The sequence below is a fragment of the Suncus etruscus genome, chromosome 3, assembly GCF_024139225.1.
Source record: "Suncus etruscus isolate mSunEtr1 chromosome 3, mSunEtr1.pri.cur, whole genome shotgun sequence".
Lineage (NCBI taxonomy): Eukaryota > Metazoa > Chordata > Mammalia > Eulipotyphla > Soricidae > Suncus > Suncus etruscus.
This window is the reverse complement of record NC_064850.1, coordinates 50,980,721-51,002,116: the sequence shown is the minus strand read 5'-3', so window position 1 is coordinate 51,002,116 and position 21,396 is coordinate 50,980,721. Positions and strand designations below refer to the sequence as shown.

Here is a 21,396-nt window from a genome sequence, read left to right as displayed (position 1 = left end):
CGAGGCCCGGCTGGCCGAGAGCCAGGGCCAGAGCCAGCGCAGCGCACAGAAACAGATCCAAGGAAGATCCACGTCGCAGACCCCGGCCCAGGGACGCGCGCATGCGCTCACGTGACCGGCCGGGCCCAGCCCCGCGAGTGCGCCTGCGCCTTGCATCCCGGCGCCTGCGCCTAGCCGCCCGACGCCGGCCACTTCCGTCCAGCTGGCCCCGCCCCTGTGTGGCCGGAGTCGCTCCGGCAGGCGAGCGGTGCGCGGGGGTCCGTGCGGAGAGTCGGGCGAGGGGTGCCGGGGTGACCCCCCCACGCCCCGAGCCATGGCCTGTTCCATCGTCCAGTTCTGCTGCTTCCAGGACCTGCAGGCCGCCCGCGACTTCCTCTTTCCTCACTTGAGGGAGGAGACCCCCGGCGGCGCCGTGCGAAGGGACCCCAGTAAGTGCCCTGGCACCCCGCAAACTCGGCCCCCAGCTTGTCTGATCTAATCGGCTCCTAACCCCCACCCCGCGTCTGCACCCCGAGTTTGCTCTCCCGCTCCCCAGCTGTCAGGCCCCTCAGCCAGGACCCTGCCTGCAAGGGCCCATGGTCTCCACCTTACCCCCCCCCCCCGTCTCCCCAAACTCTCTCCGGCGGGGATGAGCTGTGGGGGGTCCGCAAGGGAACGATCACCCTGCACTTGAGAGCGGGACGTGACCCGGAGAAGTTCCCGGCCCCCACCGGGGAAGCCTCGAACCTCCCTCCCTCCGGAACCGGTGATCCGTGGTTTTAGAAAGGGGGTTCGTGCCCTCGAGTTCTCACCTGCACCCCCAGGATCTTCCCTGAGTGACCCCAGTTTGATTGGTTAGAAGGGAGCTGTGTGTGTGCGTTGAGGGGCTGCAGGGTTGGAGGCGTCCTGGGCCCCCACCACCAACAGCTGGTGCCTAGCCTAGGGCTCCTCCTCTCATATTTACAAGCAGCCTGTGGGGCCCCAGAGACCAGACTGGACTTAAGGCTCTTGTTTTGGACAGAAGGTTGATCCCCCGGATCTTCCCCCTCCTAGGGCTCCTCCTCTCACATTTACAAGCAGCCTAGTGGGGCCCCAGAGACTAGACTGGAGTTCAGGCTCTTGCCTTGGACATAAGGTTGATCCCCTGCATCTTCCCCCTTCTCCCACACCTGAAGAACTACCAGGTATGGTCCTTGAGCCCAGAGTCTGGAAGAAGCCTGAGACAGCCCGTGTGCACATTCTTAGAGCCCCTCCACTCCCCCCCCCCAAAAAAAACCCAGCAACAAAAAAATAAAGTGCCAGATTAAACCCTGGGATTTTTTTCATCTGGACTAGCCTTGTGATTTCTGCCCTCTTTAAGAGTTTCTATGTTATGGGAGAACGTTTAACTTAACAGCCCATCCCCTCTGTGTTGTGGTTGAGATAGATGTTGAAGTGGGGGCCAAGGGAGGCCCTGACACTTTAGTGGGATTATTAGCCCCCTCCTCCTCAAAATGAAGTTTAGATGGATGAGGGAGTGAAGGAATGGGGCAAGGTAGTTAGAGCCAGGAATGCTGAATAGAGGTGAGGAGAAAAGGAGGGATCTGGCAGTGGGATGAGGAACTTAGTGTTGAGAAGCCTGTGGGAAGCTTCAGGGAAATTAGAGGGAGGCGCCACTGCCACCTGTAAATGTTGGGGTACTTAAGGTATGTGTGTGTGGTGTGTGTGTGTATGGGGGGGTGGACAGGATGCTACATTAGGCATCTGAGCAAGATCTGCCTCCATCCAGTCTGACTGGACTGAGCAGATTTGAGCATCAAGGCTAGACTCGAGCCCTTAAGGAGCTTTCAGGAAGCAGGACCCAGAAATTCTGGTGATAGTTTGTGGCCCATGTGTTAGTGTGTGTTAGTGTGTGTTTATGAGAGGTGAGGGGGTGGGAACTGATAAAAACCTTTGACTTTGCTTGGGGTTTCGGTATAATCATGAAAGTTGGGTCTAAGATTTGTGTGGTTTCTGTTTTTTGTTTTTTTTTGGGCCACATTCAGTGGTACTCAGGAGTTAACTCCTGGCTCTGCTCAGGATCACACCTGGCGGGCTTAGAGGACAATATGGAAAGTCAGTAATCGAACCCTGATCAGTATTGTGCAGGCAAATGCCCTACCCTTTGTGCTATCGCTGGATTTGGGTGTTTTGAACTTTAAGTGTGTATGGCAGGGGCCAGAGCCATAGCACAGCAGTAGGGCATTTGCCTTGCATGTGGCCAACCGAGGACGGACCCGGGTTTGATTCCCAGCATCCCTTATGGTCCCCCGAGCCAGCCAGGGGCTATTTATGAAGTGTTCAGAGCGAGGAGTAACCTCTGAGCATTGCTGGGTTGTGGGCCCCCCCCCTAAAAAAAGTGTATGGCAGGTGCAGGCAAGGCGAGGGGGATCTTGTGCCCCAACAGATGGAGCCACCTAAAGCTTAGTAGGGAACAAAATAAGGGAGGAGCAGAGAGATAGTACAGTAGAAGGGTTTTTGCCTTGTACATAGCTGACGTGGGTTGGTTCGGTCCCTGGTGTACCATAGGATTCCCCCAAGCCCTGCTTAGGAGTGATCCCTGAGCACAGACCAAGGAGTAACCCCTGAGCATCGCTGGGTGTTGCCCAAAAACAGAACCAAAAAAGAAAATAGTGGGGAGTCCATGGTTGGGGTGTTCACTCAGGAGCTCTCAGCAGAGGATAGTACCAGGTCTATCTTGAGGATAGTGCTAGTTGTGAAATGAGTTGGGGGACTATAGCTGTAACTCTTAGGGTAGGGAAGTGGAGGGCTGAGGAGCAGAGCTAGAGAAAGAGGGGATACAGAGACAGGCTTCGCTGGCAGAGTGGGCAGCAGGCAGCCAGGCCGAAGCCAGTCTAGATAAACCTGGAGAAGCATGATCGGGCACTCGGGACTGTGTCCAGGCATGGGGAGAGCAGGGCATGCTCTTTGGGAGGCTGCCAGGCACCTGCCTGAATGTCAGTGGGTAGTGCCCAGGGCCACCTCCCCTTCCAGCCCACCTGCTCTTCGCCTGGGTATGTTCCATAGTTCCTGAGCCCCTGATTTTTTTCTCTGGTGTCATGGCCCTACCTCACCCTCTGTGCCCTTATTGGCACTTGTTGCAGATGGGCAGTTCTTACCTGCCCTCAGGTTCCACGACCTGTGTTGCCACCCTAGGTCCTCCCTTGGCTTCCTTGGCTGCTTCCTTTGCTTCCTGTTGTTTCTGGATTTGGACCCAGCATGGTGCTGGGCCTGGACTCTCACCTGCAATGCTCAGGTAGCCATGCTCCTGGGCCTCCAGGTTCCAGCTACAAACATGGTCTTTGCTAGGGAATCCGCAAGGCTGTGAGGCCCGGATCTCTGCCCATTTGTGTCTTTTGCTGGGATGTTTGGTGCTTGCTTGCTGCCTCAATCAATGCCAGCCTTCCCGAGAGGCTTTTCTTCACTGGGGAGCTGGAAATGGTCCCTCACTTGGCTTGCAGCTGTGCCAGCTCCTGCCCTACCCTGCCCAGCCCTGCCGTGACACCTTGATACTCAGGTGCATCAACTGTTTTTTCCCAGTATGGGGATCTTTGACTACGTCTGGCTCTCTAGCCCTTGCAGTGCAGCAAGAGATGCCCAGAAACTGGAATTTACCTAAGTATAAAAAATGGGGGTGATACTCAATTGGACGGGGGCTTCCCAAGTGGTACTAAGGCCACTCCTGAGTTGGCTCATGGTTGATGCCAGGGTTTGAGGAGTCAGCACTATGCTCTGCAGTGCTGGGACCATTTTCCCTGACTTTCCATAGTGCTAAGGGGTCTCTGGGCTCTAGTGCTGTGTTCAGGGGCTGGACAGGGCTGGATAGTGAACCCTGCTTTGCTTATCTTTGATGTGAACGTTAATGACTAGTCAGGCCTGGTGGCTGCCATGCTGGCTCTGCTGTGACTCTGTTGGATGGGATATTTGACATTCCTTTCCTAGAGAAGGGGAAGACTTAAGGGAGTTCACTACTTGCTTGGGGCTTTTTGCCACATCCCAGACACTGAGGCTGATTGGAATTTAATGCATATCTGGTTCATTAATCCTTTACATCTTTAGGTATCTATAGAGGTTCCTGTAGTTGCCATACATGGGAAATAAGTGGAGACACTGAAAGTGAATGCTCTGCAGGCAAGAGGGTAGGCTTGGGTGCTGGCACCATATATTTGATCCCTACTGCTGTGTGATCCCTGAGTAGAACACTGGAGGGACTCTCCCTGAACTGAAAGGATTCCCCCCCCCCCATTACTACTGGTTGTGACTCAAACACGTGGAAAAGGAAGAAAACAAAAACTTCTTACGTAATGATTTCCCTTATAAAATTGCCAGTTTAATTCAATTATAGATTTCAGGAATCATTCTATCATTCTGGACTATCTTACGCTAAACAGTGGTTCTTATCAAGAGCATTTCATTAAGAAAATAAGACCCTGGTTCAAATCCTTGTCATTTCATCATTTCCTGAGGGACCCCCTCCCCTCTGGGGTCACTCCTGAGCACAGAGCCAGGAATAATGGCCTCAGCCCTACAACCCTTCTGACCCAGATATACAGAGTTAAAATGAAGTGACTGGAACTTGCCTTAAACTTGCTGATGATTCACTTTGCTTTTCGTCTCCTTTACAAGTGTAGTAAATGATTGCTGTATGGAGAAGCAGAAATCATAGAATCATTTACTTTCCTAGTTTATACAGTTTTACTTTCTTACCCTAACTCATCTTTGAGTATAAAGAAACATATATTAAGAAATTGCCATTAGGGGCAGGAGAGATAGCACAGTGGTAAGCATTTGCCTTAGACGCAGAAGGACGGTAGTTTGAATCCCGGCATTCTATATGGTCCCCCAAGCCTGCCAGGAGTGATTTTTGAGCATAGAGCCAGGTGTAACTCCTGAGCGCTGTTGGTTGTGACCCCCCCAAAAAAACAACAAAAAAAGAAATTGCCATTACTTCTCGTGCATTGAATGTCCTAGATAAATGATAATTTTAAAGGACTAATCATTTGCTTTCTTCCATTACTTTTCTTTTACCAGGTACAGCAGCCATAGAGCTAGTGCCACATGGGCACTCAAACTTGGCACTCCTGTCTTTATTTAAAGTGCCAGTTAACTTGAACTTTCTCAGTTCAGTTGGAAAATGAGATGGTGTTTTGTTTGAAAATGGATCTCAGTGCCCATAGATAGTATAGAGGTTTGGCAACACAATCCACTGCACTTCCACATGATTGGTATCTTTGAGCATTCTTGTACATCCCTGGAGCCTTCCAGATACCTGGATAAACTCTGGTACCTACCACCAGTCATTCTGGGTAATCCCTATCATCACGGGGCTTAGTAGCAATGCATCCTGTGTAATACCTGGTACTGTAGGGGGAGCAGCACTGCATACTGGGTAACCCCTGGCACTACAGGACGGATCAGCATTGCATCCTGGATAATACCAAGGCTTTAAGGCATTGCTCTATTACTGCACTACCTTCTTGGCCCTGTATTTTTTGAGCTCCTGATAGTTTTAAGTTGATGCTGGGGAAAACTTTTGAGGACTGAATACAGGCTTTACAGGTAGGAGTCCTGGCACTGTGTCTCTACTACATGTTGCCTCAACATGAAAAGAGGTGTCCCGAGCAAGTTGGCTTTTACTTGATAGGAGGGCCTTTATTTTGAATTTAGGTTAACCTTGGTATTGTGTGGAAGTTTCTTTTTTCTTTTTTTTTTTTTTTTTTTTTGGTTTTTGGGTCACACCCGGCAGTGCTCAGGAGTTATTCCTGGCTCCAGGCTCAGAAATTGCTCCTAGCAGGCACAGGGGACCATATGGGGCGCCGGGATTCGATCCGATGACCTCCTGCATGAAAGGCAAACGCCTTACCTCCATGCTATCTCTCCGGCTCATGTGTGGAAGTTTCTTAAGCTGTGCTGGTAGAAGTAAGTTGGATAACTGAAAGTAAATCCACTTCCAGATGTGCTGATGAAAGCATTTCACCCCCCCTCCCTCCTTCTCTCATTTTTCTCAGGCTCATTTGCCTCCCACATCTATGTACTGACTTAGTGAGTCACTCCCAAGAGACACTAGAAACTTTGCACTTTTCTCCTTAAGAGTTTTGAGTTAAATTTTGCTATTTAATAGTTACCCAAAATTGTAATTTATGTATGGTCCTTTTCATAAATCACTGCTTCTAATAGACCAGTCTTTGACGGGGAAAAGAAATCCCAGATGATATTAAACTAAATCAACATTTTGCTTAAAGTCGCAGTTTCTAAGACAAGGTTAAAAGAGGACTTACATGATTGCAGCAAATCAGTCAAGATGAGAAGTTTTAATAGTTAGAACCTCATAGTCACAGGAAAACTGTTCTATTCATTGCCCTTTTGGCAGTTATTTTTGGACTGATAGTAAAAATCTGGAATTGTATTTCATGGAGGAAATGCAGTAGAATAAGAATTCAAGGAGAAAAAATAAGAACTGATAAAAATTTTTTTTGAGGGCCTGGAGAGACAGCACAGCGGTGTTTGCCTTGCAAGCAGCTGATCCAGGTGGTTGGTTTGAATCCTGGTGTCCCATATGGTCCCCCGTGCCTGCCAGGAGCTATTTCTGAGCAGGAGTAACCGCTGAGCATCGCCTGGTGTGGCCCCAAAACCAAAAAAAAAAAAAAAATTTCTAAGTGAGAGATCATATTTTAAAATAAATCTTGGAAGGTTTTCTTTCCCTGTCGTAGTTAGAATTCCATGAATTCATTTTAAAGGCTAATACTTTCTTATGAAAAGGCTTGTTTTGATCAGAAGTTAAAGCTTTTGAGTAAGAGATACATTCTTAAATTCTCTGTGGATCATATATGTGCTGAAAGTTTAAAGACATTCTCCTCTGGCTCAATGATGACCAAGTACATGTTTTAAATATCATATCATAATTTAAACAAAATATGGACCCTGCATAGCAGAATTCCTTCCCACTGACCTTGAAAAGTACAGAATTCCCAATTATGTTTTAAAATGCATTATTTTGGTTACTCTCAGCCTTGATGGATGAAAAGCTCTGCTTATAACACTCTTTTTTTTTTTTTTTTTTTTTTGGTTTTTGGTTTTTTGGGTCACATCTGGCAGTGCTCAGAGGTTACTCCTGGCTCTGTGCTCAGAAATCACCCCTGGCAGGCACAGGGGACCATATGGGCTGCCGGGATGTGAACCACCATCCTTCTGGATGTAAGGCAAATGCCCTACCTCCAGGCTATCTCTCAGGCCCCGAAAAGCTCTGCTTATGATGCTGGTTGAAGGGCACCAACCTTCATTGAACAGTTAACAGAAGGCAGGACTGAGCCTGAATAAATTTATTTTTATATAACTAGCAATTTATTATACATTCATCACCTCCATTTTCCTCTCTACCCCATACCCAAAGTATGTACTTGACCTGCTTGCTTTGTTTGAAGGCTTAAGAATCAACTTTGGGATGTATTGAGATTCTAGCTCTTAAATAGGATCTAATGATCTCTCAACTACATCAGGAGGCTGCAAAAATATCCCTTCTACAAATGGGCACAGGGAAGGGAAATCCCCGTCCCCCTCAACCCCAGTGTGCCAAAGCTCCCTGTTCCTAAATTGGATTGGAGGGCAGAAAGCATAGCTTTCATTAATCAGTAGATGGGATTCTAGATCAACCCTCAAATCCGTCTTGCAACTACCCACTAGCTAGTTCTATCTCTTTAACCATTCTTTGTTCCTTACCTTTCCAGAGTGTATTTCCTATGATATCAGGAAATACCCAGTTAAGTTCTCTTTTCTACCCTGTTAATAGAAATTCTATGATTTGGGGCACTGCAAAACAAAACAAAAATGAAAAGGGTGCCCTCTCTCCCCCCAAAGGTCACACAGCTGGTATTTCTGTCTTACTCTTCACGAATGTTTTCAAATGAGACCTGAAGAGCTCCTAGTCACGCGGCAGGAAATTCAGATGGCCGCTGTCTCCTGTGTGATGATTGCATGAGTCATCTGTGGGGTGAGTCGGGTTCTATTCAGACCTGAAACAGAGGCAAAATGGCCCCTCTTTCAGAGCTGCGTAGACACTCGTTCGAGTTTCTGCACACAGCTCTCATATGGATACCATTTTGCTTCTCTATCTCATATGCTTAGCTTGGTGCTCCAACACTCAGGATTCTGGTTTGGTGGATGAAGAAATAAATGGGGGATTGAACGGGCCTTTCTGATGTGCTTTCATTTGATGTTTTCTTTCTGAAATTGTGGTGCATTGATGAATATCTGATAGCAGATTAATAACCAGATCTTTGACTTTAGACATGTTTTTCAGGTGGAAGCTGGTATAGGAGGTAATGGAAGGTATTATTTGCTTACTGTCATATGGTCCTCTGAGCACTGCCCAGGAGTCACTCTTGAGTCAAGAGTCACTCCAGAAATAGCCACTGAGCATCGCCAGGTGTGACCCCAAATCAAATAAAGTAGGTTTCCTAGAATCCTGTACGTGGGATGGTCTGGCTGCTGTCCACTCATAGCTTCGCAATTGCCAGTGAGAAAAACATCATTAACAGGGCAAAGATGGCCTGTGTCAGTCGGATTGCCAAAGAACAAACAGTACTTTTCCTAGTGAGAAAAACAGCCCACAATACTAAAGCACCATCATGGTTTGAAAATAACTGTTCTCAGGGCCAGAGTGATAGACCAGCAGGGAGGGAGGCTTGCCTTGCATGCCAAAGACCAGGGTTTGGTCTCTGTTGTCCCATATGATCCCCAAGCACTGCCAGGAATGATGCTTGAGTGCAAAGTGAGGAATAATCCCTGAACATGATCAGGGATAATCAAACGAAAACTCAGCAAAAAGAAAAGAAAAGAACTATTCTCCTTTGATTTTAGTTGTAAACACAACTGTTCTCTTATCTTTTTTGGGAGGCAGAGAACCATACCTGGTGATGCTCAGAGGTTATTCCTGGCTCTCACTCAGGAATCACTCTAAGTAGTGTATAATGCTCAGAAATTATAATTATATAATCTGGGATGCTGGGGGTCGAACCCAGGTTGATCTTGTATAAGGTGAGCCCCCTCCCCACTGTGCTCTTTCTTAATCCACTAATCTTGTCCTTCTTAGTAAACCATCAGAGTAGAATAAACATTGCAGGATATTTAGGCGCCTGGCTTTTGGGATCTGTGTGGCCTGAGTTCATCCCCCACTGCTACTGCTTCATCCACTGTAGCCTTGGCCTAGCAAGCTTACCACGGTGTTTCCCATAGACATGAGTTGCATTCACGTTGAACTGAGTCACTGTCTCTGAAGTAATGTCACTGTCTCTATGCAGTGCTGTGGACACTCGCTGTTGCTGTTATGTGGGACCCTGCCAGGAGTCTTGAACTTCTACTCTCTGCCCTGCTCATTGGACCCACTTCCATCTCAGCCCCAAAGATATCTTCAAAGTCTCTGTATGAGAAGAGTCCTAGGTGTATTTTTTCCTCTTTCTCAAACCTCCTCTAAGTTTCCTTATGGTGGATTCTAATCTTCACCACATGTTCCTTCTCCTACGCTAGATCTGGATGTACAAGGAGTGTGTTTGGGCTTTTCTCTGCACCCTTACTACGGGATTTGGCACATAGTATTTAGCAGAACATTTGTTAAATTGTTTAATTGATGTGTATGTTGAGCCCTTCTATAAGTTGTGCAGCATTAACCAAGCGAGAGTGCTATTTTAGGACTTACACGGGCCTCACCCATACACTTGGCATATTAGGAAGTAGCAATTTGCTATTGGAGTGCCAAAGATAAGAATATTGCCACAGAGTAATGGGGCAATAATTCCAAGTTCCAGATTCTTTTTTTTTTTTTTTTTTTTTTTTGTGGTTTTTGGGTCACACCCGGCAGCGCTCAGGGGTTATTCCTGGCTCCATGCTCAGAAATTCTCCTGGCAGGCACGGGGGACCATATGGGACACCGGGATGCGAACTGATGACCTCCTGCATGAAAGGCAAACACCTTACCTCCATGCTATCTCTCCGGGCCCATCCAGATTCTTAACTGTTTTTTTTTCTCCTTCTAACTATATGCAATGGATTAATAACAACTTCTGAAGACAGTCTAACTGGAAGCTCTGATTTGTTTCTTTCTTGTTATAAGCATCCTAGGTAGAGGGTTAAGGACTGATTTGAAGTGTTATTCCTCCCAGAATGTTGAAGCTGGTTTAAATATCAGCTTTTGTTACTATCTTTACTACTAGTTTTGAGAACTCAGCTGAGGGTCAGGCCTGGAGTGCTTTGGTGTACTCTGATAAGAGTTTCTAAGGCCAAATATGAGGTATATCTACTGCTGCTTTCCACAATTTATGGTGAGAATGAAATTTGGGGTCATCTACACTAGATCCCAGAGCTCCCAATTCCAGTGCTGAATCCTGGAATTGAACTTCGCTAACTGTTGGTGGTCCCTTATTTCATCTTTATTTGTTTTGTAATTGAACCTGACTTAATCATGTCTATGTATATATTATGTATTTAGTGTAGCAGATCATAGGTAGAGCATTTGGGGCCAGAGAGAAGAGTTAGAGGCCTGATGTGTGCACTGTGTCTGAATCTCTATACCTCCTAGTTCCAGGAGCACTGACAATTCCACACGATCCCCCAAGATTTCTCCCCTCTACCTCATGAAATTGCAGAAGAGAAAGATTTAAAGATAATGATAGACAAGCAAATGGCATGAGTAAAACACACAGATTCTCCTGACACTGTTTATTACCATGTTTATTACACAAACTCAAGCTCCCATGTAAGGTGAACCTAGCTAAAACCCTAAACAGAGGTGTTTGCCCAACTTCCTCTTCCCAGTAACCTCTTACTTTGATATGTAGAGGTCCACCTGGATTTCAGGACTTTCTTCCACCCTGGTGGATTTGGTTCTGGATAATAAAGAGAGAGTACTTCTGGCCTGGGGCACAGAGAGGTCATGAGGCAAAAAACAGGCAGACTCCAATGAATGTCTTTTCTGACTGGCTTGGTGTTATTTCTTCACCCTGCTTCTTCAGACCCGTCTGCCTAATGGGTTAGAAACATGGTGCCTGGGATATTATTCTCTGTGTATTTTTATTTCACACCCCCAGCAATCAAAGCATGCTCTCTCCCTGGAGCCTCAGAGCATATTCATACTTGAGAAAAATCAAAGTATCAGAAAAGTAGGTAAGGAGAAAGTTCTGACTTGGTGCAAAATTCAGGTTTTTGTCATTTCTGTTGCTGACTATCTTGTTTTATAAAAATACACGTTGGGTCTGGAGAGGTAGCACAGTGGTAGGGTATTTGTCTTGCACTCACACGATCTGGGAAGGACCTGGGTTTAATTCCTGGCACCCCATATGCTCCCCCGAGCCTTCCAGGAGTGATTTCTGAGCATAGAGCCAGGAGTAATGCCTGAGCGCTGCCAGCGTAACCCAAAAACCAAAAAATAAATAAAAAAAAAATAAAAACAAAAGACATCTCTTAAGGCAGATGTGTGAATATTTTGATATGCTTTTTGTCAGTGTATGCTTAATATATCTGACGTTCTTAAAGAACTGACATCTATCATTTGAAGAATTTTTCAAGTGACCTTTGCCATTGATTTAAATATAAATAAGCTAGTATTTTAAGACTCATAAGTAACTTACACAGTTTTACTGTTGGCATAAATTTGGAAATTCAGGACAGATGTTTGCTGACTATCACTGCACATATCACAAAATCCTGATACAATGTAATTTGACTACTGTTTCCTTTAGTACAGCCTTATGTTTATCTAATGTAAATTATATAAACAATTTTATATATTGGGTTGGTTGGTTATGCTTAGTGGACAATGTTTAAAAACTGTTTTGTTTGTTTGCTTTTGACTACACCCAGCAGTGCTCAGGAGTCACTATTGGCTCTACACTAAGAAATCACTCCTGGCAGGTTTGGGGAACCATAGGGGATGTTGGGGATCAAACCCATATTGGGTACATGCAAAGTGAGTGCTCTACCTACTGTGCTATCACTCAGGCCCTAAAAACTGTTTTGTTTTGTTTTGTTTTGTTTTGGTTTTTTGGGCCACACCCGGTAACGCTCAGGGGTTACTCCTGGCTATGCGCTCAGAAGTTGCTCCTGGCTTGGGGGACCATATGGGACACCTAAAAACTGTTTTTAAGCTGTATATTTTATGTAGGTGTTTTTTTCTCTTGAAAATAGGTAAATCTAACTGGGAAGATGATGGCTGGGGAGCATGGGAAGAGACGGAGCCCAAAGAACCTGTAAGTCCAGTGTACCTACTTTGTGATGGTGGCATTTTACTTTTTTTAATTTTGTTTAATTTTTAACTTAAAGCATTGTTATTTACAAAGTCATTCATAGTTGGGTTTTAGACATACCATATTTCAGCACCAATCCCACCACCAGTGTTGACCTCTTTCCACCAACGTTCCTAGAGTCCATCCCATGCCACCACCCCCCTCCCTAGTCTGGTTGTTAAAAGTTTGGGCCTTGTGGATTTATTGTTGTTGATACCTTCCTTTACACTACCAATGCACCTGAATCTCCAGCATTTTATTTTTATAATGACAGTGGCCAGAGTCAGTATCAGTGTGACCTTTAAAAATCTTTGCAGAATATGGTCCCCCGTGCCTGCCTGGAGCTATTTCTGAGCAGACAGCCAGGAGTAACCCTTGAGCACCGCCTGGTGTGGCCCAAAAACAAAAACAAAAACAAAAAAAAAATCTTTGCAGAGACAATTCTTGTGTTAGTCATACTAACATCGATACCTAAGTGAGCGAAAGGGAGAATAGTCATCTTTGGATTCTTTCCCTTTCCTTAATTATTCTGACTCTTTCACTTAAGTGTTCACCAGTCGTCTAGTTAGTGCTGGCAAAACTGGGTATGGGGAAAGATGAGAAAAAGGGTGTTATATAGACAAGGTTGGAGATGCTGCATTACTCTCTGTAAGTTAACCTTGAAGGCCTGTACCTTCTTAGAAAAGTCAACTGTATATGGGGTGGTGTTTGTGTGTGTGTGTGTGTGTGTGTGTGTGTGTGTGTGTGTGTGTGTGTGTGTGGCCCCACATCGGGGCTTACTCTGGCTTCTACTCAGAGGTCACTCCTGGTGGGTGCGGGGAACTACCAGGGGATTGAACCTGGGTGGGTTGTGTGCAAAGCAAGTGCTTTACCAGTTGTTCTATCATTCCAGCCTTGCACATGGCATTGGTACAGCCACTTTTGTTGATTAGTAGCTGTGTTCTCGAACCCTATTCCTAAATGGCTGTTCTGAGTAATGCACATCTGAAGTTTTCGTGAGTGACCAATCCTCTGTGATGCTGTGTGTCCAGTGAACATAATTCATTTCCCATCTCTGAGGTGTGCCCTGCAGAACACTTATTATTAAATATATAAAATTGTATAATTGAAGGGTGACTGGGTGGGATTGGTGCTGGAACATTGTATGTCTGAAACTCAATAAAGAGCTTTGTAAATCACGGTGGGGTTAATACTAGTAATAATAATAATAGGGGCTAGAGAGATAGCATGGAGGTAGGGCATTTGCCTTGCACGCAGAAGGACAGTGGTTCAAATCCCTGTATCCCATATGGTCCCTTGAGCACTGCTGTGTGTGACCCAGAAACCAAAAAATAATAATAATAATAAAAATAAAAATGGTCTGTTACTGTTTGCTGTGGGCTAAAGACTGCAGGGAGAATGAGCTAAAATAAAAATTACTTTTCCTTTTTTCTCCCCAACATCTCTTCCCATCCCATCCCCTCATATGCCAAAAATAGAAAGGAATAAACAGACTCAGGCCAAAGTGATAGCAAAGTGGGTAGGGCCTTTTCCTTGCACACAGTTGACCCAGGTTTGATTCCTGGCATCCCATATGGTTCCCCGTGCATACCAGGAGTGATTTCTAAGCGGAGACCAAGGAGTAACCCCTGAGCACCATCAGGTGTAGCCCCCAAACCAAACCAAAACAAAACTTCAAGTCATGAGTTATGTTTTATAGCTAATGAATGTATTGGGGCCAGAGAGATAGCATGGAGGTAGGGCGTTTGCCTTGCATACAGGACAGCGGTTCAAATCCTGGCATCCCATATGGTCTCCTGAGCCTGCCAGGAGTAATTTCTGAGTGAAGAGCCAGGAGTAACCCCACACATACAAGGTGTGACCCCCAAAACAAAGAAAAACAAAACAAAAAATATAACTAATGGATGCATGTATTGTTAACTTTTATAACTAGGTAGGTATTGAGTTTTGTGAAATGTCCAGATAAATCCCCGGTGATGCTATTTTTGTTTTTGTTTTCATTTCATGCCTCACTGGGGAAATTAACTGCCCCATCATATGATGGTGTTGATTTCACATCAGTGGCTTCCAGGGAGAGGTTACTGTTGGGGAGGTTTACAAGAAATCTAATTGGGAGCAAATGCCCTTCAGGTATAAGGCAAAGTAATGAATTTGCAAGAGATGTGCTCATCCTTTAACTCTTTGATGACCTAGAACCCTCTTATGTATGGGTGAATGGATGTAGTATGTATGTATTTATATCTCTCTAAGTCCTCTTTTTCCACCTGAGAGTTTAGCTGGCAATGAAAGATTTGTTGTCCAACCCAGTATTGTTTCATGGGGTGCAGCCTGGAGCAAAAATGCTGCTCTTACCTTCATGGCACCATGACTTTCCTGGAGCCACCTGTGCTGCTGAGGCCTTCCTGAAAGGTCTGGTGCAGTGACCACTTGCTGAGGACCTGGGTTATTCCGTCCCTGTTGCCTGGAGCTGGGAGTAGCCCTTCTCAATAGAGGCAATTTGGAGCATGGCCTGGTGGCTACATTAAGGAGTCAACTGCAGGGAATAGGGGAGTGCTAGAGGCCAGCAGGACACAGGAATCCCTTACCCCACCTTCTGTGAAGACTGGTTCAACCTCAGCGATGCTGAAGCCCAAATCCTATGGACTGCTGGTGAGATCCACTCACCTGTAATCTGGGTATTTCCTGGTAAAATTTATTTGTAAGCCAGGGGTTCCCTGGTGAAATACACTCACCTGTAATCCAGGGGTTCACCAGTGATATCTACTACCTGTAATCTGGGTATACTCTGGTGAAATCGACTCAACTGTAATACAGGGGTTCCCTGATGAGGTCCACTCACCTTTAATCCAGGGGTTCTCTGTTGAGATCCACTCATTTGTAATCGAGGGGTTCCACAGTGAGATCCACTCACCTGTAATTCAGCATCTTCCACTTCTTTGAGTCTGTCCTCAATTTGGCCCCTCACTAGTACTAATGTTACCCTGCATGTACCTGCACAGGTGTTGAAGTTCAAATCTGGGAGCAACAGGCCCAGGACTCTGCCCCCAGTCTTTCTTCCCAGGTGGAACACTCTCCCCTGTTCCTCTTCTTTCCTGCTCTATTGCTGCTGCTCTCCTGGGGCTGTACCACTTCAGGCAGTGCCTTCCTGCTTGGGTCACTGCCAAAGCCCAGGTCTGAGAACCCCTATGACTAACTGCAGTATGTTCAACCCCCGAGTGTTCCCCCTCCCTGCAAGGCTCCATCTGAGCTTACCGGAAGGGGCTGTTTTCTCCTCTCCTGATCTAGCTGCTGTGTGGACAGATTAAAGCAGGGAGAGAGAAGAGGAGCCTGGGGTGTGGCTGGGCCTTGGGTGTCCCCACTGGCTCTCCTCTCCCTGCCCCTTGACTATAAGAAGCGAGAAGGCAGCTGGTGAAGGAAGGTCACAGATTGGTCCCTCTTTCTTTTCCATCCCTTACCTGGGACATCATGGCAACACCCTTTTATTCCCAGCCTTGCCTTGCCTTGCCTTTCCCTGGGGTGTGCAGAGTTTGGATTTCATGAGTCCTTCTCTAGACAGGACTTTTTGTTTCCACCTGGTGGCCAAGAGAGATTGGGCCAGTGGGAGGGTGGGGGGTGAGGCTGTTGGCTGTGGATGACATGTCTCCAATTCCTTCATCACGGCCTCTGGAAACTAGGACTTCAGCACCTCAAGGATCCAAAACCTTCTGTTTCCTACTCAGCGGAAGCAGTGCCTGTTCCTCCAGAGACAGATGGCAGGAAAAACTCAGGGTATTATGGGGGAGGGAGTGGTGCTCAAACTGCAAGCAACCAGCAGGATGAGAGCCTCTTGTGGGCCCCAAGAGGTCCCCTATAAAGACTCCTTCCCCAGGGTCTGCCTGCCAATCCCCAGAGCTTGACTTCCTAGCTGAGCTGGCACAGCTCCTGTTTCCTTCCTTCCTTCCTTCCTTCCTTCCTTCCTTCCTTCCTTCCTTCCTTCCTTCCTTCCTTCCTTCCTTCCTTCCTTCCTTCCTTCCTTCCTTCCTTCCTTCCTTCCTTCCTTCCTTCCTCCCTCCCTCCCTCCCTCCCTCCTTCCTTCCTTCCTTCCTTCCTTCCTTCCTTCCTTCCTTCTTCTCTCTCTCTTTCTTTCTTTTTTTTCTTTCTTTTTTTTTCGTTTTTTTTTCTGTTTTTTTTGGGGGTCACACCTGGTGACACTCAGAGGTTACTCCTGGCTATGCGCTCAGAAATTGCTCCTGGCTTGGGGGACCATATGGGACACTGGGGGATCAAACTGTGGTCCGTCCTAGGTTAGTGCATAGCAAGGCAAATGCCCTACCGCTTGTGTCACTGCTCCAGCCCCTGCTTTCTGACTTTGCTCCTAGCACATGACCCTTTGTTTGATAAATGCTCCACATATGTCAACCTGTGTGACAAATCCCACAGCCCTGTGCCCCATTTCAGAGAAACCCTCCAGAAGAGTGGAAGGGTGTGCTGAGAGAAAAGAAAAGGCCCATGTGAGGTGTGTTCATGCTGCTCTGGCAAGGATATGGAAGCAAGAGAGTGTGTCTGCATATCTACACAGGAGCTTAGCCTATTGTGGGGCTCAGAAGGAACATTAGGGGCCATGAGTATAGGAGTTGGAAAGAGACTTTTTATACTCATTTGAATAGAAATATTGAATTATAAACTCTTTATAGTAAATACATTTTTAATTTAAGAGGAAAATACTTGTTAGATCAAACAGTCTGTGGAATCTCCAAGCATTCCCAGGAGAGGCTTTTTCCTCTGCCCTGTCTCTCTGCACACATGGGTGCTGACTATATTTGCTCACCCAGGGCATCCCTGTTGGACATTCTGTGAATGTCTTGGAGTAAATGTGTTTCTGTTTGCATCTGTGCCTTCTGTTTGTTGGTAGGGGGCTTTTTCTGTTTTTTTTTTTTTTTCTGTTTCATTTTCATGTTCTGCTGCGGCAATAATATTGCCAATTATTTAAAAAGACAGGAAGGTTTCTCTTGCCTCTTTTCCCTCCTGTACCCTTCAAGATAGACCAGTGAATTAGAAAACTGCTGCAGGCGTCTTGCGTCTCAGCATCTCTAGTGGGGAAAAAAATCCTTCACGAGAGGAAAATGGGTAACAGGAGCGGCCAAATATGAAATATGAAATAATAACCACACAAAATAAATTGTATGGGAACCCATGTCTTCAATAGATGTGAGACAGTTTTACTCTTCCATGTTGGTAATATATTTACCCAATCATCCCAGTTTCAGGTATGAAAGGCATTTCCCTGCCTACAAAAGGCGGGGAGTCATAGAAGAAGGGACACAATGACAGCAGGCCCTAAAATATACATATCTAAAACTAGCCAATACAGGTGAAAAGAATCCCAAGCTAAGAGGGAGGAAGTAACATAAGGAGACTGGGGTTTGCATCTTAGCTGGTCCTAGGCTTTTGAGATGCAGATTTATTTGACCAGAGGGGAAACACTATGTAGACTTGGTGCTGAAGATTTGCATGAGTTATTGACTGTAGTTTTGCAAGGTAGAGAATGTGCCAGATAGTAAGAAAGAAGTTGTAATGTCATTATCATGTCATGAATTTCAGAAATATTGCCAGTAATCCACGTAGGGGTATAATTAATATCCACCAACAGGCCTGCTGGCTAAAATATTTCTTGGGGAAATATCAGCTCACTGCTCCAGGAAAGTCTGTAGACACATCTAGTGGGCCTGCTTCCCCTAAAATGGAGATGTCTATGCTGCACGGCGTGGTAGAAAACACTTTTCATTTGAGGATACACAGTGAACTGAAATATACTCATCATTTTTAGATACACAGTAATTGTCGTTTCACCCACAGGAGGAAGAAGGAAATGCCTGCAAAACCCAGAAAACATCTTGGCTTCAGGATTGTGTTTTATCCTTATCGCCAACCAATGACCTTATGGTCATAGCTCGGGAGCAGAAAGCTGTATTTCTTGTGCGTAAGTACTTGCTTGATTGCAGTGACCTTGGTTTTCATGCCCACAACATAATGTCTGAGATTGGATCAATACCTGGATCCTATGGTGATCTGAGAGTATTCTCAATCTGATTGTAGATACTCTATGACACTTGATTTGGTCTGGGTAGTTTTCTTCAGGAACCCTTTATCTCTCTCTCAGTGCTTTTGATTTCTTCTATAGGATCCTTTCTCAACACATCTCTGAAGATCTCTGCAGGGCTCTTCACAAGAGCACTGGCTGGGGCCTAGTTCTCTCCAGGGGCACTGCTCTGTTACCAGACTTAGTTACCTGAGTAACTGAGCCTGACCTTAGTAACAATGGGAAAGAGCCAGGCCCTGATGGATTCACGAATGAATTCTTTCAAACCTTTTAAGAGGAACTACTACCAATCCTGGCCAGGCTCTTCTTTGAAATCGAAAAAACAGGAACACTTCCAAATAGCTTTAATGAAGTCAACATCACCTTAATACCAAAACCTGATAGAGATGCTGCCAAAAAAGAAAATTACAGACCAATATCCCTGATGAACACAGATGCAAAAATCCTCAACAAAATCCTGGCGAACAGGATCCAGTGCCTCATCAAGAAGATCATTCACTTTGATCAAGTAGGCTTCATCCCAGGAATTCAAGGCTGGTTTAACATCTGTAAATCTATCAACATAATACACAACATAAACAACAAGAAAAATAAAAATCACATGGTCATATCAATAGATGCAGAAAAGCATTTGATAAGCTTCAACACCCATTCTTGATGAAAACTCTCAACAAGATAGGAATAAAAGGAACCTTTCTCAATATAGTTAAAGCCATTATCCTCAATGGAGATAAACTAAAATCCTTCCCTCTAAATTCTGGTACAAGACAAGGCTGTCCTCTCTCACCACTCCTATTCAACATAGTACTGGAAGTACTTGCTATAGCAATTAGGCAAGAAAAAGATATCAAGGGAATCCAGATAGAAAAGGAAGAAGTCAAGCTCTCACTGTTTGCAGATGACATGATACTCTACTTAGAAAACCCTAAAGACTCTACCAAAAAGCTTCTAGAAATAATAGATTCATATAGCAAAGTGGCAGGCTACAAAATTAACTCTCAAAAATCAACCTTTTTATACACTAATAATGATAGGGAAGAAATGGACATTAAGAGAACAATCCCTTTCACATTAGTGCCACACAAACTCAAATATCTTGGAGTCAACCTGACTAAAGATGTGAAGGATCTATACAAAGAAAACTACAAAACACTGCTCCAAGAAATAAGAGAGGACACGCGGAAATGGAAACACATACCTTGCTCATGGATTGGCAGGATCAACATCATTAAAATGGCAATACTTCCAAAAGCATTGTACAGATTTAATGCGATTCCTCTGAAGATACCCATGACATTCTTCAAAGAAGTGGATCAAATACTTCTGAAATTCATCTGGAACAATAAACAACCTCGAATAGCTAAAGCACTCCTTGGGAAAAGGAATATGGGAGGCATTAATTTCCCCAATTTTAAGCTGTATTACAAAGCAATAGTTATCAAAACAGCATGGTATTGGAATAAAGACAGACCCTCAGATCAGTGGAATAGGCTTGAGTACTCAGAGAAGGTTCCTCAGACATATAACCACCTAGTTTTTGATAAAAGAGCAAGAAATCCTAAATGGAGCAAGGAAAGCCTATTCAACAAGTGGTGTTGGCACAACTGGTTAGCCACTTGCAAAAAAGCGAACTCAGACCCCCAGCTAACACCATGTACAAAGGTAAAATCCAAATGGATTAAAAATCTTGATATCAGATCTGAAACTATAAGGTATATAGAACAACATGTAGGTGAAACACTCCAGGACATTGAGACTAAAGGCATCTTTAAGGAGGAGACAGCACTTTCCAAACAAGTGGAAGCAGAGATAAAAAGATGGGACTATATTAAGCTGAGAAGCTTCTGCATCTCAAAGGAAATAGTGCCCAGAATACAAAGGCCACCCCACTGAGTGGGAGAAATTATTCACCCAATACCCATCAGATAAAGGGCTAATATCCAAAATTACAAGGTACTGACAGAACTATACAAGAAAAAAACAACTAATCCCATCAAAAAATGGGGAGAAGAAATGAACAGACACTTTGAAAAAGAAGAAAGGCAAATGGCCAAAAGGAACATGAAAAGATGCTCAACATCACTAATCGTCAGGGAGATGCAAATCAAAACTACTATGAGGTATCACCTCACGCCACTGAGATTGGCACACATCACAAAAAAGGAAAACAAGCAGTGCTGGCGGGGATGTGGAGAGGAAGGAACTATTTTTCACTGCTGGTGGGAATGCCATCTAGTACAACCTTTATGGAAAGCGATATGGAGATTCCTTCACAAACTGGAAATTGAGCTTCCATACGATCCAGCTATACCACTCCTAGGAATATACCCGAGGAACACAAAAATACAATACAAAAATTCCTTCTTTACTCCTATATTCATTGCAGCGCTATTTACAATAGCCAGACTCTGGAAACAACCAAGATGCCCTTCAACAGATGAGTGGCTAAAGAAACTGTGGTACATATACACAATGGAATACTATGCAGCCGCCAGGAGAGATGAAGTCATGAAATTTTCCTATACATGGATGTACATGGAATCTATTATGCTGAGTGAAGTAAGTCAGAGGGAGAGAGAAAGACGCAGAATGGTTTCACTCATCTATGGGCTTTAAGAAAAATGAAAGACATTTTTAACAGTATCTCAGAGACAAGAGAGATGAGGGCTGGTAGGTGCAGCTCATGACATGAAGCTCATCACATAGAGTGATGAGTGCAGTTGGAGAGATGACTACACTGAAAACTATCACAACAATGTGAATGATTGAGGGAAGTAGAAAGCCTGTCTCGAGTACAGGTGTAGGAGGGTGGGGAGGAGGGAGATCTGGGAAATTGGTGGTGGGAATGTTGCACTGGTGAAGGGGGGTGTTCTTTACATGACTGTAATCATACAACTATAATCATGTTTGTAATCACAGTGTTTAAATAAAGATAATTATAAAAAAATGGGAAAGAGGTAGTTTGTAGATAACTTAGTCACGGTAGTTCACCATCTTTTAGGGTGGACATCTTCAGTTTATGCTTTTCATTGAAGATTAGGATTATGA

At 45.0% G+C, this 21,396-nt stretch overlaps 1 protein-coding gene across 1 annotated transcript in view; it reads left to right on the top strand.

Annotated features, from left to right (window-relative positions):
- The first annotated feature begins 212 nt into the window (after window positions 1-212).
- The window catches only part of RAB3GAP2 (RAB3 GTPase activating non-catalytic protein subunit 2), a 70,724-nt gene continuing 49,540 nt past the window's right edge, over window positions 213-21,396 (top strand). The window contains exons 1-3 of the mRNA XM_049769503.1: window positions 213-428; window positions 12,172-12,233; window positions 18,105-18,228. Coding sequence (XP_049625460.1) covers window positions 314-428; window positions 12,172-12,233; window positions 18,105-18,228 — 301 coding nt within the window. The 5' untranslated portion in view covers window positions 213-313. The remainder of the gene's footprint in view (window positions 429-12,171; window positions 12,234-18,104; window positions 18,229-21,396) is intronic.